We start from the raw sequence: 20,675 nt of genomic DNA, 5'->3' as shown, positions 1-20,675 counted from the left end.
AACCACTGGTCCAAGAGGTCCAGTTGAAAAGGTCGAGCATGAAACCTGCCGTACTGCAGAGCCTCGTAGGCGGCAACCATCTTCCCCAGAAGGCATATACATTGATGAACCGATACCCGGGTAGGCCTTAGGACATCCCGGACCATTGTTTGAATCACCAACGCTTTCTCTGCCGGAGAAATACCCTCTGCACTTCCGTGTCGAGGATCATTCCCAGGAAAGACAGCCGCCTTGTCGGCTCCAGATGAGACTTCTGAAGGTTCAGGATCCAACCGTGCTTCCTGAACAGCTGTGTCGTGAGCGCGATGGACCGCAACAACCTCTCCCTGGATGACGCCTTGATCAGGAGATTGTCCAGATATGGAATTCTGTTCACCCCCTGTTTGCGGAGAACCATCATCTCTGCCATCATCTTGGTGAAGATCCTTGGTGCTGTTGAGAGGCCAAACGGCAGCGCCTGGAACTGACAGTGATCGTCCATCAGCGCAAACCTGGGATAAGCTTGATGCGGCGCCCAAATGGGAATGTGGAGGTAGGCATCCTTGATGTCTAGGGACACCAGGAACTCCCCGTCCGACAGCCCTCAGAGATTCCATCTTGAATTTGAACTCCTTGAGAAAAGGGTTCAAAGACTTTAAATTTAGAATTGGGCGTACCGAACCATCCGGTTTCGGTACCACAAAAAGGTTCGAATAATAACCCTTGTTCCGTTGCTGAAGAGGGACCTGAACAATGACCTCTGACACCACCAATTTCCTGATGGCCTGCAGAAGAATTGTCCTGTCTGCCAGCAGCGCTCTTGAAACTCCAGTCTGTACCCCCTGGACACTATATCCAGAACCCAGGTGTCCAGACCCGACGACACCCAGACGTGGCTGAACTGCCGGAATCTCGCCCCCACCTGACCTTCCTCCAGGCCTAGCTGTCCACCGTCATGTGGAGGACTTACGGGTATAAGAAGCGGGCTTCTGGGTCTGGAAACCTGCGGGAGCGAGTTTCTTTCCTTTGGCACAACCACCTCTGAAGAAGGTGTTCGAAGGCTTATTCTTCATAGGCCGCGCGGCCCTAAAGGATTGTGACGTGTTAGATGAAAAGGGCTTTTTCGAAGCCAATGCAGCTGAGGGGAGAAAAGGAGACTTACCTGCGGTAGCCGTGGCAATCCACGCATCCAGCACCTCCCCAAATACAGCCTGACCTTTGTACGGAAGGCCCTCCACACACTTCTTGGATTCCGCGTCCGCAGACCAGAGACCCTTTCGAGCAGAGACTGACGGAGGAGATCCCCGCAGCCATGGAACCCAGGTCCTTCATGGAATCCACCAGGAACCCTGCAGAATCCTGAATATTACGTAAAAACAAATCAACGTCACCTTTGTCCAGCATAGACGATTCCTCCTGCAGAGTGATCGACCACCTGGCAATAGCTTTAGCAAGCCAAGCAAAGGCTATAGTAGGCCGCAATATAGCCCCCGAAGCCGTGTAAATGGATTTCAGCGTAGCATCCACCTTGCGATCTGCCAGGTCCTTTAACGAGGTAGATCCCGGGACCAGTAAAACTACCTCCTTGGACAGCCTGGATACAGAGGCGTCGACTATTGGCGGGGACTCCCACCTCTTCCTATCTTCCTCTGGGAAGGGAAAAGCAACCAAGACTCTCTTGGGAATCTGGAATTTCTTTTCCGGAGTTTCCCATGCCTTTTCAAAAATAGCATTCAATTCCTTGGATGCCGGGAAAGTATGGGGGAGCTTTTTATTGTCTAAAGAAGGCATCCTCCACCTGTTCCGGAGCTGTGTCTGAAATGTGTAAAACATCCCTAACAGCCTCAATCATCAACTGCACCCCCCCTGGCTAGCGATGCCGTCCCCCGCAAAACCTCCCCATCACCGTCTGCAGTGTCAGAGTCGGTGTCTGTGTTATTCTGCATAATTGTAAGCGCACACTTATTAGAAAGTACCGCAGGGGACCCCAAGGAGGCAGGATCAGACCATACCACCATAGAGGACTGGAGGACCCGAGTGGCATGCTCAGTCCTAGCCAACCTATCAGAAATCTGAGAAATTATCCCCCCCACAGAGAGACTAACCATTCTGGCTCTCTAGCTGGGAATGGAGTCTTCCTGGGAAGACAAATCCTCCGCAGCATACGAAACAGTGTCCCTAGACATGTTGCACACACACACAAACACCCCACAAACACACAGGGTATTTTGAGGACAGAGTTTTCCCCCCAAGAACGGCAGAGAGACACAGAGATTGGAGCCAACCCCCACACAGCGCTTTTCAGGTAAAGGGAGTTCCTTCCCAGCGCTGTGTCCCTTAATAGGTGACACAGCCTTTAAGCAGCCTCCCCCCCCCCCCCCCCCCCCCTTCTACAGCCCCCTGGTACTGTACAAACTGCTGGAGAAATCTCTGGAGGGACCTGGATCCAGTGAACCGTGGCTGCAGGTAGGAAAAATGTCGCTGAACGCTGCTGGGTCCGCTCTGAGGAGAAGCTCCGCCCCCTTCAATGGCGCTGTTTTCCCGCTCAGAAGATGATTATACTGGCCGGAGGAATATGCTGACCTGGGTCCGCAGACCCCGGCACGCTAAAGAAAACCAGTGTAGGGTCCGGAGCTGGCCCAGGGCGCTCCCTACCAAGCGCCGCACCAAGGTACCGCTGAGCCTTCCAGAAGCGCGGGAACAACTGCGCTCCTGACCCGTAGCCGCCCTCTACACACTGTTCCCCCGCTTGCAATGGGGGGCAGTGACTGACTCGCCACACTTCAGCTTCTGAGGGGGTGGCGGCCTGCTGCCGGGGCGGGCGTTCCCCTGCGGCAGGGTACGATCAGACCCCTCTGGAGCTACCTTCCAGTGCTCCCCCCCTCCCAGTCCCACGCTGCAGGGAGGCTGTAGCCAACAGCCTCCCTGTAAAATAAAAAAACCTGAAAGAAAAAATTACTCTTTACCAGAAGAACTCTGTAGAGCTCCCCTAGCTGTGACCGGCTCCTCCGGGCACATTTTCTAAACTGAGTCTGGTAGGAGGGGCATAGAGGGAGAAGCCATCCCACACTATTAAACTCTTAAAGTGCCAATGGCTCCTGGTGGACCCGTCTATATCCCATGGTACTAATATGGACCCCAGCATCCTCTAGGACGTAAGAGAAATAGGCAGTAACTGGGAGCTGGCACTTAAAGTGGTCATGGAGACCCCGCGGGTAGCCGCCCACGAGGGCCCCACAGAGCGCGTAGAGTGCGCTGAAATTGAAGAAGGAGGTTCTCGAGAAGCTGCCAAATAAGCCTTTCTGATGGTCAGCCGAATCCATCGGGACAAAGTTTGCTTAGAAGCCGGCCAACCGCGGCGGGCAGCATCGTATAGAACAAATAAAGAGTCCGACTTCCGAATGGCCGAAGTCCTATCCACATAGATCTTGAGCGCCCTGACAACATCCAACGATCTTGAATTCAAAGAGTCCACCGAGAGGGCCGGAACCACAAGTGGCTGATTGATGTGAAAATCGGACACCTTAGGTAGAGAAGACATGCGAGTACGGAGCTCGGCCCTATCTGCAAGAAACACCAGGTATGGATGTCGACAAGAGACAGCCCCAAGTTCCGACACCCTTCTGGCCGAAGCCAGAGCCAGGAGAAGGACCACCTTCCAGGTGAGATATTTAATCTCCACCGACTCCAGAGGCTCAAGCAACGAAGACTGCAGAAAAGAGAGGACCAGATTGAGGTCCCATGGTGCTGTCGGAGGGCGAAAGGGAGGCTGAATCCGTAGAACCCCCTGAAAGAAAGTCTGAACTTCCGGCAGCAAGGCTAACTTTTTCTGGAAGAAAACCGAAAGAGCAGAGACCTGCACCTTTAGTGAACCCAGTCTTAAGCCTGCCGAGAAACCCGCCTGCAAAAAACTGAGAAGGCGGGCTAAGCGAAAAACTGAAGGCGAAAACTCTCGACGTTCACACCAGGCCACATATGCCTTCCAATTGCGGTAGTAGTCAGATGATGTGACTGACTTTCTAGCCTGACGCATAGTAGGTATAACCGTACGACAAATCCCTTTCCTTTTCAAGATGGCCTTTTCAACAGCCACGCCGTCAAACGTAGCCTGCGTAAGTCTGGATAAAGAAAAGGACCCTGTTGTAGCAGATCATCCCGAAGTGGCAGGGGCCAAGGCTCGGCTACTGACAACAGGTGTAGGGTAGAGTACCAAGCCCTGCACGGCCAATCTGGAGCCACCAGGAGGACCAGAGCGTTTCCTCTCTTGATGCGTTGCTGAATCCGAGGCAACAACGGGAAAGGAGGACAGAGGTAAACGAACCGGAAATTCCAAGGAGCCATGAGGGCATCCACGCCCGCCGCCGCCGAGTCCCTCGTTCGAGAGCAATACAGAAGCAGTTGATTGTTCAGGCAGGACGCCATGAGGTCGATCTGTGGTTTTCCCCACCGGCGGACCAGCTGACAAAACACGTGGGGATGGAGTGACCACTCTCCCGGGTGCATGTCCTGTCGGCTGAGATAATCGGCTTCCCAATTGTCCACTCCTGGAATGAATATCGCAGAGAAGGACAGAGCATACTCCTCCGGCCCAGAGAAGGATGTTGGTGACCTCCCTCATCGCCGCACGGCTGCGAGTGCCGCCCTGACGGTTGATGTACGCTACCATCGTGGCATTGTCGGACTGAACTCTGACCGCTCGACTGCGCAGCAGGTGATGTGCCTCAAGTAGGGTGCTGTATACTGCCCGTAGTTCGAGAATGTTTATGGGTAGAGCGGATTTGTGAATCGACCAGCGCCCCTGAAACCAATGTTCGAGGGTCACTGCCCCCCAGCCTCGCAGACTTGCGTCCGTGGTGAGGAGAGTCCAATCCCAAACTCCGAACCGCCTTCCTTCCAACAGATGCGTCGACTGGAGCCACCAGAGAAGCGACGACCGTGCCTTTGGAGACAGCGTCACCCGCTGATGAAGGAATAGATGAGATCCTGACCACTGATGTAGAAGACACAGCTGGAACGGTCGAGAGTGGAAGCGACCATATGGAAGAGCTTCGAAAGCCGCTACTATCTTTCCTAGAAGGCGAATGCACAGATACACTGACACCCGACGGTGTTGAAGTACCGACCTCACCAGCGTCTGAAGTAAAAGGATCTTGTCCTGAGGAAGGAAAACCTTCTGACGGACCTTGTCAAGAATCATCCCCAAAAACAGCAACCGTTGCGAGGGGCATAAGTGAGACTTCGGGAAGTTCAGGATCCACCCGTGCCCAATCAGAAGGTCCTGCGTTATCCGGATATTCTGAAGTAACCGTGCCTTTATTAGCAGATCGTCCAGAAAGGGGACAATCGTCACACCCTGCTTCCGAAGTAGGGCCATCATGACCGCCATGACCTTTGTGAACACTCTGGGAGCAGAAGAGGGACCGAACGGAAGGGCCTGGAACTGGAAATGAGCGTCCTGGATCGCGAACCGGAGAAAAGCCTGATGAGGCCAAATGGGAACATGTAAGTATGCATCCTTGATGTCTAAGGGAGCTAGAAACTCGTTTTACTCCAACCCCCGCAATAACAGACTGGAGGGACTCCATCTTGAACTTGAATACTCTGAAATACGGATTGAGATACTTCAAGTTCAGGATTGGCCTGACCGAGCCGTCCGGCTTGGGTTCGAGAAACAGGCTTGAGTAATAGCCCTGTTTCCGATGATAAGAGGGAACAGGGATCAGTACCTTTGCGGATAAAAGCTTCTGGACCACTGCCTGCACGGCAACTCTTTTGTTGTCGGAAACTGGTAAACCGTAGTGAAGAAACGCTGAGGCGGTCGGGGTCTGAAAATCGAGCTTGTAACCGCAAATGATGAGACAAGCATCTGGACAGGACTGTACCCAGACCTCTCACCCTGTGGTCTCCCTGGTGGGAGGGAAGCCCGTCATGCGGTAGTTGCGGTGGAGGACCTAACCTCTGACTGGGTTGAGGCTGTGGAACCTCTGCCTCTACCTCTATGGCCACGGGAGACGGAAACTCCTCCCCTGGCCTGGCCTCGAAACCTGGAAGGGGCGCGAAAAGGATCGAAAGGAGGGACCCCTATATGGCCTGCGAGAGGCTGGAGCAGCAGAAGGAAGATAAGTCGACTTACCTCCAGTGGCCTGAGAAATCCAGGCATCCAGATCCTTACCGAACAGGACCTCTCCCGTAAAGGGCAACGCGTCTGCTGCCCGTTTGGACTTCGTATCCGCCTGCCACTGCCGCAGCCAGAGAGCTCTGCGGGCCGAAATTGCTAAAGCGGAAATCCTAGCACAGAGAATACAAATGTCCTTGGAAGCCTCGGAAAGATAAAGGGCTGATTCACGGATGTGTTCCGCCAACTGTATCATTTGATCCGCCGGCAAATCATCACGTAGTCCAGAGGACAATTGTTCCGCCCAAGCTTCCATCGCCTTGTTGACCCAACCTACCTGCGCCAGGCGATGTCATACCTCCGCCACCGAGTAAATAGTCTTCAAGGTGGATTCCAACTTCCTATCCGATGCTTCCTTCAGCGAAGTCGCTCCAGGAACCGGCAGAACCGTCTTCTCGGACACACGAGACACTGAAGGATCAACAATCGGAGAGGTCTCATAACGCTTCCTGCTATCTGCGGGAAAAGGATAGGAAGACAAAATTTTCCTTGATACCTGAAATTTTGCATCTGGATGTTTCCAGGCTGCCATTATGAGCGCATCCAGCTACTCCGAAACTGGAAAGGTCACCGGCAAGCATTGGTTGGTGCCAAACTTTGAAGGGCGTAAGGTGTCCTGCTCCGTCTCCTCCACATGTAATACTGAGCAAATAGCGGTAATAAGAGCCTCTATACCATGAGCTACTGGTTCAGTGTCCTCGTACACCTGATCGTCATCATTATCCTGTAAATCTACCACCGTCTCATCTAATAGAGGCATATCATCGTCAGATTCCTGTAACACAGAGGCTAGCCATCTCTTTTTTGAAGCCTGTGCGGGGGCGACTAAAGGACGGGGCTTGGGAAGGGATTACAGCCCTAGAGAGCCCTTCAACTGATTTCGCCAGGGAACGAGCCCATGCTGGTTCAGGCTCCGGTATCGGGACAAGCTGTCGGAAATGGGACGCCTCTCTATCTTCCCGAGAAGCCTTCAATTCCCCAGTCAACAGCGACATAACCTCTGTGAGCTGTGTTGTCCAAACAGGGGTGCTCTGGGGCTCTAATGAGGGCTGAGCAGAAGGCTCTGACCCACAATCCTCACATAAAAGGGAATTTTCAGACTGTCCCTGAGTGAATTTTGCAGAACACCACTGACATTGTAAAATTTTCTGTGCTGCCTTGGAGCCCTTTCCAGCCATGGCAGCACCTGTCACCCCCCCCCCCCCCCCACACTATTTACCCACTAGGCACTATTTACAAACTACAGTTGCCTCACCGATCCCTAGTTTGCCCCCTGTCCCCACTGAAACGGCTCACTGTGCCGGAATAAAGCCTCCAAGTCTCCCGCTCTCCAGCGTTGTAAAATGGCTGCCAGCACGCGCTGAGCCCGGCTGTGCTGAGCGGGATTAAGCTCCGCCCCCCTGTAATGGCACCAGATTTAAACTTGCAAAGCGCCTCCCGCGGTATCCCTGTGCCGGCTCTGTGAGCCGCGCTGAGCGGGGAGCTGTGAGCGGAGAGCTGGGGGTGAAAGTGAGCTGAACGGCCGGAGACCAGAGTGGGGGGAGCGGGGGTAAGCTACCGGAGATTAGAGCTGGGAGCGGGGAGTGATGTGTGCCGCCTGAGACCAGAGCGGGAAGCCGCGGCTGTGTCTTTCTCTTAGAGCTCTGCATTAGAAAGTAATTTAAGTCCACAGTAAGACTTGAATATGGGTCTATTTAATAATACAAGCTCTTTCTACTCACCGCTGCTGCTGTTGATGGAGTGGTCCCAACACGACCTGCACGCAGCGGTGTCCGGCCACCGTACTTACCGCTGCCATGCTGCCGGAATCTTCTGCTGACGGAGCGGCCCCGACACGCGCCGCATGCAGCGGTGTCCGGCCAGCTCCAGAGAGCTCAGTGTCTCCTTCAGCCGGGGACCATCCCAAGCCGCACGCAGCTGCGATGGGACCCCGCCGGCAGCTCCCACGGTGCAGACTGGCAGAGGCAGAGCTGCCAGTCTGTGAATAAAGAAGGAAGGAAAAAAAATGTTTTAAGAGAAAAACCCAAAAGTGACCAGCTCCCTTGGACACAAAACAAAGACTGGCTTGGAGGGGGGACATAGTAGGGGAGGAGCTAGCCACAGTGTTGGAGTTTTAAAGTGACAGCTCCCAGTTACTGCCTACTATTTCCCCCATTGTAACTGCGCTCCAGTGTCCCCTAGTGCATGAAGGAGAAATAATGATTAATTTTTTTTTCCATTTAGATTGCTATGATAAAAACATATCTGAAAATAAGATTTTACTTACCGGTAAATCTATTTCTCGTAGTCCGTAGTGGATGCTGGGGACTCCGTAAGGACCATGGGAATAGACGGGCTCCGCAGGAGACAGGGCACTCTAAGAAAGAATTAGGACTACTGGTGTGCATTGGCACCTCCCTCTATGCCCCTCCTCCAGACCTCAGTTAAGGAAACTGTGCCCGGAAGAGCTGACATTACAAGGAAAGGATTTTGGAATCCAGGGTAAGACTCATACCAGCCACACCAATCACACCGTATAACTCGTGATAAACTTACCCAGTTAACAGTATGAACAAACAGAGCATCAGATAAACTTGATGCAACCATAAAATAACCCTTATATAAGCAATAACTATATACAAGTATTGCAGAAGAAGTCCGCACTTGGAACGGGCGCCCAGCATCCACTACGGACTACGAGAAATAGATTTACCGGTAAGTAAAATCTTATTTTCTCTAACTTCCTAGTGGATGCTGGGGACTCCGTAAGGACCATGGGGATTATACCAAAGCTCCCAAACGGGCGGGAGAGTGCGGATGACTCTGCAGCACCGAATGCGCAAACACAAGGTCCTCCTCAGCCAGGGAATCAAACTTGTAGAACTTTGCAAAAGTGTTTGAACCCGACCAAGTAGCTGCTCGGCAAAGCTGTAATGCCGAGACCCATCGGGCAGCCGCCCAAGAAGAGCCCACCTTCCTTGTGGAATGGGCCTTTACTGATTTTGGATGCGGCAATCCAGCCGCAGAATGAGCCTGCTGAATCGTGTTACCGATTCAGTGAGCAATAGTTTGCTTTGAAGCAGGAGCACCCAGCTTGTTGGATGCATACGGGATAAACAGCGACTCAGTTTTCCTGACTCTAGCCGTTCTGGCTACATAAACCTTCAAAGCCCTGACCACATCTAGTAACTCGGAATCCTCCAAGTCACGAGTAGCCACAGGCACTACAATAGGTTGGTTCATATGAAAAGATGACACTACTTTTGGCAGCAATTTCGGACGAGTCCGCAATTCTGCCCTGTCCATATGGAAAACCAGATAGGGGCTTTTATGTGATAAAGCCGCCAATTATGACACACGCCTAGCTGAAGCCAAGGCTAACAGCATGACCACCTTCCACGTGAGAAATTTTAACTCCACGGTTTTAAGTGGCTCAAACCAGTGTGATTTCAGGAAACTCAACACCACGTTAAGATCCCAAGGTGCCACTGGAGGCACAAACGGGCTGAATATGCAGCACTCCCTTTAAAAAAGTCTGAACTTCAGGAAGAGAAGCCAGTTCTTTCTGAAAGAAAATGGATAGGGCCGAAATCTGGACCTTTATGGACTCCAATTTTAGGCCCAAAGTCTCTCCCGACTGTAGGAAGTGAAGGAAACGGCCCAGCTGGAATTCCTCTGTAGCAGCATTCCTGGCCTCACACCAAGCAACATATTTTTGCCATATACGGTTATAATGTTTAGCTGTCACGTCCTTCCTAGCCTTTATTAGCGTAGGAATAACCTCATCCGGAATCCCTTTTTTCTGCTAGGATCCGGCGTTCAACCGCCATGCCGTCAAATGCAGCCGCGGTAAGTCCTGGAACAGACAGGGTCCCTGTTGCAACAGATCCTGTCTGAGAGGCAGAGGCCATGGGTCCTCTGCGAGCATTTCTTGCAGTTCCGGATACCAAGTCCTTCTTGGCCAATCCAGAGCAATAAGTATTGTTCTCACTCCTCTTTTCCTTACGATTCTCAGCACCTTGGGTATGAGAGGAAGAGGAGGAAATACATAAACCGACTGGAACACCCACGGTGTCACTAGTGCGTCCACAGCTATCGCCTGAGAGTCTCTTGACCTGGCGCAATCTCTCTGTAGCTTTTTGTTGTGGCGGGATGCCATCATGCCCACCTGTGGCAGTTCCCACTGCCTTGCAATCTGCGTGAAGACTTCTTGATGAAGTCCCCACTCTCCCGGGTGGAGGTCGTGCCAGCTGAGGAAGTCTGCTTCCCAGTCGTCCACTCCCGGAATGAACACTGCTGACAGTGCTCTTACGTGATTCTCCGCCCAGCGAAGAATTCTGGTGGCCTCCGCCATCACCACTCTGCTACTTGTGCCGCCTTGGCGGTTTACATGAGCCACTGCTGTGATGTTGTCTGACTGAATCAGCACCGTTTTTTCGCGAAGCAAGTTCTTTGCTTGACTTAGAGCGTTGCATATGGCCCTTAATTCCAGGACATTTACGTGAAGGCAAGTCTCCTGACTTGACCTCCACCCTTGGAAATTGTTTTCCTTGTGTGACTGCCCCCCACCCTCGGAGGCATGCATCCGTGGTCACCAGGACCCAGTCCTGAATGCCGAATCTGCGACCTTCGAGAAGATGAGCACTCTGCAGCCACCACAGGAGAGACCCCCTGGCCCTGGGGGATAGGGTGATTAACCGATGCATTTGAAGATGTGATCCGGACCGCTCGTCCAGCAAGTCCCATTGGAAGGTCCTCGCATGGAACCTGCCTAAGGGAATGGCCTTGTATGATGCCACCATCCTTCCCAGGACTCGAGTGCAGTGATGCACTGACACCAGTTTTGGTTTCAATAGATTCCTGACCAGTGTCACGAGCTCCTGAGCTCTCTATATCGGGAGATAAACCCTTTTCTGGTCTGTGTCTAGGATCATGCCTAGAAGAGGCAGATGAGCTGTAGGAATCAACCGCGACTCTGGAATATATAGAATCCAGCCGTGTTGCCGTTACACTTCGAGAAAGTGATACGCTGTTCAGCAACTGCTCTCTCAATCTCACTCTTATGAGGAGATCGACCAAGAACGTGATAATAGTGACACCTTGCTTCCGCAGGAGCACCATCATTTCCGCCATTACCTTGGTGAAAATTCTCGGGGCCGTGGAGAGACCAACCAGCCTAGTCAGAAATTGGTAATGACAATTCCGTACCGCAATTCTGGGGTACGCCTGATGAGGTGGATAAATGGGGACACGAAGGTATGCATCCCTTTTGTCCTGAGACACCATAAAATCTCCCCCTTTTTAGGCTTGCAATGACCGCTCTTAGCGATTTCATCTTGCACTTGAACCTTTCCAGGTATATGTTCAGGGATTTTAAATTCAATATGGGTCTGACCGAACCTTCCGGTTTCGGGACTACAACATGGTCGAATAATAACCCCCTCCTTGTTGAAGGAAGGGAACCTTGACCACCACCTGTTGAAGATACAACTTGTGAATTGCAGTTAACCCTGTTTCCCTCTCGCAGGGGGAAGCCGGCAGGGCCGACAGTGAGGAGGCATCTTCTCCAAGTCCAGCTTGAATCCCGGAGACACAATATCTATTGCCCAGGGATCTAATAGGGAGTGAACCCACTTGTGGCTGAACTTACGAAAGTGTGCCCCCACCGGGCCTAGCTCCGCCTGTGGAGCCCCAGCGACATGCTGTGGATTTTGTAGAGGCCGGGGAGGACTTCTGTTCCTGGGACCTAGCTGTGTTGTGCAGCTTCTTTCCTCTGCCCCTGCCTCTGGCAAGAAAGGACGCACCTCGGACTTTCTTGTTTCTTTGTTCTGAAGGCTGCATCTGATAATGACGTGCTTTTCTAGGCTGTGCAGGAATATAAGGCAAAATATCAGAATTACCAGCTATAGCTGTGGAGACCAGGTCCGAGAACCTTTCTCCACACAATCCTCAGCCTTCTATATGCCTCTTATGTCGGCATCCTCTGTCCATTGCATATTCTACAGGACACGTCAAGCAGAAATCGACATAGCTTTGACTCTAGGACCCAGTATACACATGTCTGTTTGGGCATGTTTTATTATATATATATATATATATATATCTCTTAAGACAGCATCTTTATATATATATATATATATATATATATCTCCATATATCCATATATATAAATACACACATGTACATACTAGGGTCTCAATTAGTCCAAGCCGCCACAGCGCTATAAACTCATGCCGACCCAATCGCCGGTCTGAGTAGTGTACCAGAATGTGTACGCTATCTGCAGGATCCCTGAGAATAGCTGTTACGTCAGGGTTACCTTTTGGGCAAACGTGACACCCTAGGGGAAGATTCCCATCACATGCTGGCCCTAGTGGGGAAAGGATACTGCCTGAGAATCTTTTGTGGGAAGCTGCAGCTTCTTGTCTGGAGATTCCCGCTCTTTTTTCTCATGAGAGGCGGGAAATTTACCTCAGCTTTCTTCCCCTTAAACATGTGTACCCTTGTGTCAGGGACAGATGAGTCATCAGTGATATGCAAATCATCTTTTATTACAATAATCATATATTGAATACTTTTCTGCCATTTTGGCTGTAACTTTGCATTATCATAGTCGACACTGGAGTCACACTCCGTGTCGACATCAGTGTCTATTATTCTGGATAGTGAGCATTGTGAGACTCTGAAGGTTTCTGCTCCATAGGGACAGACATGGGTAGATGGGTGGTCTTCTGTTTGCCGGCGGTCGGGCTCCCGGCGCTCAGTATACCGGCGCCGGGAGCCCGACAGCCGGCATACCGACACTTATTTTCCCTCGTGGGGGTCCACGACCCCCATAGAGGGAGAATAAAATAGTGTGAGCGCGCCACCGTGCCCGTAGCGTGGCGAGCGCAGCGAGCCCGCAAGAGGCTCATTTGCGCTCGCCAAGCCGGCGGTCGGGCTCCCGGCGCCGGGATGCTGGTCGCCGGGAGCCCGACCGCCGGCCAGCCGTAGTGAACCCGGGTAGATTTCCTGTCTGTTCTCTAATCTTTTGTGCAATAAATTCACCTTAGCACTTAATTACACATATCCAAACAGGTGTCGGCGTTGTCGACGGAGACACCCTCTCAGACATATTTGCTCCATCTCCTCCTTATGGGAGCCTTTTACCTCAGACATGTCGACACACACGTACCGACACACCACACACACAGGGGATGCTCTATTTGAAGACAGTTCCCCCATAAGGCCCTTTGGAGAGACAGAGAGAGAGAGTAAGCCAGCACACACCCCAGCACTATATGTCCCAGGAATCACACAGTAACTTAGTGTTAACCCAGTAGCTGCTGTATATACTGTTTTTGCACCAAATTTATGTGCCACCCTCTCTTTTTACCCTCTTCTACCGTGCAGGGGAGAGCCTGGGGAGCTTCTCTCAGTGGATCTGTGGAGAGAAAATGGCGCTGGTGAGTGCTGAGGAAGAAAGCCCCGCCCCCTCAGCGGCGGGCTTCTGTCCCGCGATTTTGTGTAAATAATGGCGGGGGCTCATGCATATATACAGTGCCCAGCTGTATATATGCCCTATTTTGCCAGAAGGTACTCAACTGCTGCCCAGGGCGCCCCCCCCCTGCGCCCTGCACCCTACAGTGACCGGAGTGTGTGGGTGTAATGTGGGAGCAATGGCGCACAGCTGCAGTGCTGTGCGCTACCTCATATGAAGACAGTAGTCTTCTGCCGCCGATTTTGACGATTTCTTGCTTCACCCGCCGGCTTCTGTCTTCTGGCTCTGCGAGGGGGACGGCGGCGCGGCTCCGGGAACGGACGACCAAGGTTAAGTTCCTGTGTTCGATCCCTCTGGAGTTAATGGTGTCCAGTAGCCTAAGAAGCGCAACCTAGCCGCAGTTAGTAGGGCTGCTTCTCTCCCCTCAGTCCCACGTAGCAGAGAGTCTGTTGCCAGCAGAAGCTCTCTGAAAATAAAAAACCTAACAAAATACTTTCTTATTAGCAAGCTCAGGAGAGCTCACTAAAATGCACCCAGCTCCGTCCGGGCACAGATTCTAACTGAGGTCTGGAGGAGGGGCATAGAGGGAGGTGCCAGTGCACACCAGTAGTCCTAATTCTTTCTTAGAGTGCCCTGTCTCCTGCGGAGCCCGTCTATTCCCCATGGTCCTTACGGAGTCCCCAGCATCCACTAGGACATTAGAGAAAAATACTTACTAATCGCACCATGGAATCTCGCACAAGCCCTTGGGTAAGTGCACATTTTCCATCTGACTGTGGCCTCCAATAAGAACGATGAAGCTCCTGTATGCACCAACATATTAGCATCATGTACGTAACACGCCCATGAGACGGACCATGTTTGCACACATTAATAGCCACCACCTCCCAGTCACTGCCCAGGAATGCCCAGCTGGTGCACCCTGACATAGCCGGAGCCAGTACCTTCCCTACCCCAGTCATGTCCCTTCTGCACACAGTCTACTATCCGGGAACAGGGGGGGGAGCGATGTCTCCAGCCCTCTGTGCGGGTACCAGAGCTTTGGTACTGTACCGTACATCCCCTGCTCGGCTTCTCTCCCTGCAGCAGCCCAGAGCCTGCTCAGCGCCTTCCCCAGTCACATACATGTTTGCATACACACTAACACACATACCTCCTGTATATACACATACTTCCACATATGCATATATACACCCGTCCTGCTGTATATACAAGATCCGGTCAGGATTCCATCGGTCGGGACGCCGGCTGTCAAAATGCCAATAACAGAATCCCGACACAACTGAGAATGGCAGCATCTGAATCCCGAATGGGATCACAAGCCTGGCGCTGGCACACAGACAACCGGGATCCTGACATTCATGCTGCCATGCCGCCAGACAGGTAAGCAGTGAAGGGGCGGGGGGGGGGGGGGGCAGTTAGGTTTAGGGTGTAGTTGGAGGGTCAGGTTTAGGCTGTGGGGAGGGGGGGTTGGGTTTAGGCACAACCGGGGAAGGTTAGGCCTGGGGTGTTCGGGTAGGTTTAGGCTGCAGGAAGATGGGGTTAGCCACCATCGGGGAGGTTTAAGCTGCGGGGGGGGGGGGGGGGGAATGAGGGTATTAGATTTAGGCTGCGGGGGTGGAGGTGTTAGGCTGCGGAAAGTGAGGGTTAGGAGGCCATTTTAGGGGATGTAATTATACTTACCTTCCCCCTCTTGGGATTCTTACTGACAGGATGCCGTGGTCGGTATTCTGACAGCTGGGATCCTGACTACTGGCATTGCAAACCTAACTCATATATACATATAACGCCCAATATACATATATATTCCATACTCCCCCACATATGCATAAAGCCCTTCCTCCTAATATACACCAGCACACACAGGGTTACACTGCACTGCACCAGCACACACAGGGTTACACTGCACCACTACACACCGGGTTACACTGCACTGCACCAGCACACACAGGGTTACACTGCACTGCACCAGCACATACAGGGTTACACTGCCCTACACCAGCATACCCGGGGTTACACTGCACTGCACACACACATATACTGTATATAAACAGACTGTTTATACTGAAATCAGTGCATTCCAATGACCAGACAGCAGCCAGGAGATAATTGAACATTACTCACACACCACGACCATCAGCAGCGCTGTAGCAGGATAGGTCAGGTGACAGTCGGATCATCAAAGTCACCTGACGAAGAGGGGGGGGGGGGGGGGGGCTGGGCTGCAGCTCCATTGATAATCCGGCCCTGGCTATGCAAGTGCCATTGCTATAGGGCCCAGAGGCTTAGGGACTCAGGTCCCATTGCCAGGCCTAAATGGGGTGACATTCCATGCTCGGTGACTGATGTGTGTAGTGGATGTTATAATGGTGTGGGCAGGCCTGTAAGGTGTGTGTCCTGGAAGGCTGGAGAAGCACCACCAGGCCCCTACCCCCAAAGTTTACTTTGGTGCTTGGCAATTCCTGAGCCCTTTACAACATTCAGACATGTGACACTGCGGTAAAATAACCTTGCCCCAATCTGCAAAGCTCCGCCAATTTTGGGCAAATATTGCCCCTCGGTTATTTGGGTTGGGGCAGGTGGGGGTATGCCATTTTGCCCCTGTTATGTCTAAACACAGTCTAACACTTTTGTCATACAAATATTTGCCTGTATAGTTGCTGCTAATGTCTGTGCTATGACATCATAATGGTCCTGTGTGCTATGACACAGCTATGACATAATAATGGTCCTACACCATGAGTAATAAGCCAGGGCAGCACACTAGGGGTTATTCTGTTGCCTGACCTCGGTTGAGTAGCACGCGTTTGTCGCAGCTCCTGAAGTTCGATAGGTTGCAGATTTAGAAGCATTAGCCATGAGTGGCTGGTTTGCGTCTAAGATCCGTTGGCCGTTCCCATGGAGAAGGGTAAGTGTACTGTTATTTTTATTTATTGTACTTCATTATTTGCACAATTGGAGTTTTTCATAGAGCTTAAAAGGGGCGGGACTTACATAAAAGTGGGTATGTCTGGGCGCAGAGGGCTGTGTTTTGAAAGGGGCCCAGGGACTGTTCTATATGTATTTAAATGGCTCTTTATATATTTTAGTAGCTACACTGTTATGTAATATTGGTGGTGATAACGATGATAAGCTGGAGGTAATTACTCAGAGTTGCAACATGCGGCACTACTGTGGACCTATACATCCCAGCATGCCCTGCCACACTTTTAGGGTGCCCTAAATGCAAATCTGTGGCAAAGTATGCTGGGATGTGTAGTGTCAGAGCAGCTCCCATTGCTTACCACTGGCTATGCATACCCTCCATAATGTGCGTGGCAGACACCCTGACCTGCGCTGCTCAGACCCACTTGTGTCATTTAGTAAAGGGTTGGCATTGAGATCCCTGGAATGAGGGATTAGATCTGCTCATACAGCATACCTCACAACTGTCCTGATTTTCACGGAACAGCCCAGTTTTTTTGGGACTGTCCCGCTGTCCATCCTGCGGGTTGCAGTGTCCCGCTGTGGGGAAGGAGGGGGGGGCAGTTAGGAGGCTCTTGCTACTCACTGCTCTGCTGAGCAGTGGTGAATAGACGCTGTGACAGATGGAGAGGGGGCAATCCAGTGCAATTGTGGGCACTCCAGTGACGCCATACCCCTTTTCAATAGACCACGCCCCCTTTTCGAGTGTAGCTTTCATGTGTTATATACAGATATATGTCTGCATTACTGTGTAGCAGTTATACAATAGTTGTGTATGTAACTAGATAGTGAATTGCGTCTTTCTGTAATTGAAGGTCTCCCAATATAACCTGGGTCCCACCGTGCTGGCCACTATGGTAAAGGGGAGTAGAAAGATCGGGATGACGGTGATCGAAAATAAAGATCACTTCCTGGAGATAACGTCCTTAGAACAACATGGACAAATCGCCAAGAGTGGACTACAGATAGGTAATATACTCATTCATATATGTAAGAGAACATGAAGTATTATCTAAATAAGAAAGTGATGTATATATATATATATATATATGCGCTGCCATAAAAGCACATAACTCCAACAGTCAATGCATTAAGAGTAAAAAGGCACTTACATGACAGGAACTAAAAGGTCAATACAATGAAATAATGGCCACAAAAAGTAAATAAATAAATAAATATATAAATTTAATTAAGAAATATAAGGAGTAATTCTGTGGCTAACCTAACTAATGAAATTGAATGAAAAAAGATCCCTAGTGCCTATAAGGAATGTAATGCCGCCCAAGGTCGACAGCAGTGCAGGATGCCGGCTGAACTCTGACATTTTTTTTAAAGGGGCAATCACTTACAAGGCATGGTTTTGCCCTGTAAGTAATTGCCCCTTTAAAAAACGTCCGACTTGGGCCCGCATCCCACGCGGCTGCCAAACTCAGGTGTCATTACATCCCGCCCCATGTGTGTACATATCTGCATTACAGAGCTAAATAGAACTAGTAGCAGGAGATTGGGCCCCGGTACTAAGGGGCGTGGCCAAGCATGTGGGGGTGTGACCACAGCCTATTGGGATCACTGGGGCCCTATTTACATGATGCACTGACCACTGGAGAGCACGTGTTCACACCAACTTGGTGGCCTGGTGCAGCCCCTCTACAGCCCAGGCCCCTGTGTGCCCACCCTCCCCTCTCAGCACCCCTGCTTACACTATCCTATGTGACATGATAACTACCTGATTAGTACCGTGTCACCAGTAATGTGAGGGTAAATTATAAATAACTTATTATCTGGAGCTTAATGACTAGCTAACCCCTTCCTGTTATTTTATATTCAACTATGTTATCATTTACAGGAGACGAATTATTAAAGATCAATAAGCAGAATGTGGTGGGATGGAGCGTCCTAGATTTTCAGTATCATGAAAGTAACATCAAGCTGGGGAAAAAACTAAAGATCTTAGTGTATCGTGGTCGCCAAAAGGGTTCGGATCCAGCAGCAGGCGCTTCATCAGAGGAAGTGTGAGTTCCATATAAGCACCGTCTATATCTCACCAATGTATACTGAATTTTACCAATACTAGTATTATTATTATCATTGTGTACACACATTCAGGACTCATCCATATGCATATAATAACCCTGCCACATCAGGTATAACATAACACGCATACAATAGTGACAACGCAAGTGACAGCCTGACCTAGAGTAGCGCCCAAACACCACAACTTGATGAGAATTGGCTTTTTAAACAGAATTCTTCATAAATATATCTTGGAATAAAAACGTGTGGCGCAACCCGTGCGTTGCGGTTCTATTGTCACGTGGTATCCTCCTAAATCCATAAGGAATATTTTTCTGTCTGTCGGGAAGAGGTCCTATTCTACAGAAAGGAATAAAACCCTGATAGGACGATGAGGGCTGGCTCCTAGCAGGGAGAACAGAAGGAAGAAGGTTCCTCATAGATTTAGTAGAATAATACTGTGGTAATCAAGAGACTTGGGTGACTATTAACTTCTTTTACACCATTAGATACGTTTGTGGAACTCTAGCAGGTCCTGGCTGCCAGGGCATTCTGAAGTTTGTGGTTCCACATGACCACTATGCTCTGGCAGCCAGAGGAAGCCATGAGCGTGATTTCCCAAGCAATCTGGGTCATTCCCCAACCGTACTTAAGGGCCCATTTATCAAAGTATATTTGTGGCTTTATCCCCGAAAACATCAGTTTTTGGGGGTTGCCCACAAATATAAGGTATCTCCTGAATGTATGTAGGAGGGACCACAGCAGGTATCTGCTGCGATCCCTTCATTGCCGCCGGCAGCTGCATCCCCCATAGGTTTCTATAGGGAATATGATGCTGCCAAATTTACCAATATCAGGAATGTGACGTATTCCCGATATCGGTTCCTGGGGTGTCTGCCACCTGAAGAAGGCCAGAGCCAGAACCCTCCTTCGGAAGTGGCCTCTGTGCAGCGCAGTCACATACGTGCCAACTTCCTCCTGTAATCTTCCTCCGCTGGAAAATTCCTGGAGGGGACATGCAGCGGATCACTGAGGGGGCGTGGCCTGGTGCTTCTCATTAGGACCCACCCCCTCACAACATAATGCTGTACATTACAGGGCTGTCAAGAGGGGTCAGGGCCAAGATGATGCGACTTTCTGAGCATCATGTCATCATTTCACCCATTTCTCCCACTTCAGTAGGGAGTCCACTGGACTTCCTAAATAAATATGGATGTTCCAGAAGAGTAGGTGAGTGCAGCTGCACATTATGTGGGAAAAGGGAGCTAATTGTTCAACTAGCGAGCACAGCACTAATGAGCAAATGATAAAATGACTCTTTATGTATTACAGGTTGGAAGGGGATTCCGCATCTTCTTCAGCGCCAGAGACAGAATTTGCATTTGTCCATGAATACTTCATAGGACAGGCAACACCGGATCCTCATAGTGACACGTCTGACAGCACCCACCCAGATTGTGACGCAATCATATCCCCACGTAATGATGAAGTCTCCCACTCAGATAGTGACGCAGGTTCCAACGCAGATAGTGGTGTAATCCCACCCAGAGCCAGGAGAGATAATCCGGACAAGGAAATGAATTTCGTCAGCAGGTTTGGCAATTTTGTGGAAGAAGCCCTCCGAGAGTGGGATGAATGCACACAGGATTGCTGCTGCGCGTTAGGAGCCCTTGGTCTGTTTTGCCTTTTGTAAAGGTGAATGTGATGGCTCCTGGCACCCTGCCCGTTACTTACATCTCCACTACAGCTGCAGAGCCTCTTAATGCCCAGAGGGAAGGGCAGTCCTTCCAGCCATGGTTCCCCAGAGGTTTCCCCCACCGGGGGTTTTTCCTCTCCTGAGTGCTGAAGGATGATTTAAATTACCATCAGTTCTAAATAAAAGCTCTGATCCCTTTCTCCCCTACATCCGTCTCCTTTTCTTTATTTTACCTGAAGTTCATGTGGTGGTATACTCTGGGCTGAAAAGAGAGGGGAGGGCATCAGCCATCAGACAGCTTATAGATCCCGGGAGTGATCACCAGGGATGTGATGCAGATGAACGTGTCATCGCCAGTAGCGGATCTTGCCACGGGCAAGCAGGACTTT

At 50.9% G+C, this 20,675-nt stretch overlaps 1 protein-coding gene across 1 annotated transcript; it reads left to right on the top strand.

The window, feature by feature from the left end:
* Positions 1 to 15,860: 15,860 nt before the first annotated feature.
* On the top strand, positions 15,861 to 20,495 carry LOC135013709 (uncharacterized). The gene is made up of 4 exons (XM_063952653.1): positions 15,861 to 16,521; positions 17,393 to 17,546; positions 18,424 to 18,589; positions 19,923 to 20,495. Exons 1-4 carry the CDS (start codon positions 16,471 to 16,473, stop codon positions 20,281 to 20,283), a joined length of 732 nt encoding a protein of 243 aa, XP_063808723.1. The 5' UTR covers positions 15,861 to 16,470; the 3' UTR covers positions 20,284 to 20,495.
* Positions 20,496 to 20,675: the final 180 nt, after the last annotated feature.

The sequence above is a fragment of the Pseudophryne corroboree genome, unplaced genomic scaffold, assembly GCF_028390025.1.
Source record: "Pseudophryne corroboree isolate aPseCor3 unplaced genomic scaffold, aPseCor3.hap2 scaffold_2728, whole genome shotgun sequence".
Lineage (NCBI taxonomy): Eukaryota > Metazoa > Chordata > Amphibia > Anura > Myobatrachidae > Pseudophryne > Pseudophryne corroboree.
Note: the sequence above shows the minus strand (reverse complement) of the source record. Positions and strands in the feature narration are given on the sequence as shown.

Coding starts and splice junctions, on each gene's coding strand:
- LOC135013709 (XM_063952653.1), top strand. CDS start 16,471: ATGAGTGGCTGGTTTGCGTCTAAGATCCGTTGGCCGTTCCCATGGAGA. Junction 16,522..17,392: donor GGCCGTTCCCATGGAGAAGG/GTAAGTGTACTG, acceptor CTGTAATTGAAG/GTCTCCCAATATAACCTGGG. Junction 17,547..18,423: donor CAAGAGTGGACTACAGATAG/GTAATATACTCA, acceptor TATCATTTACAG/GAGACGAATTATTAAAGATC.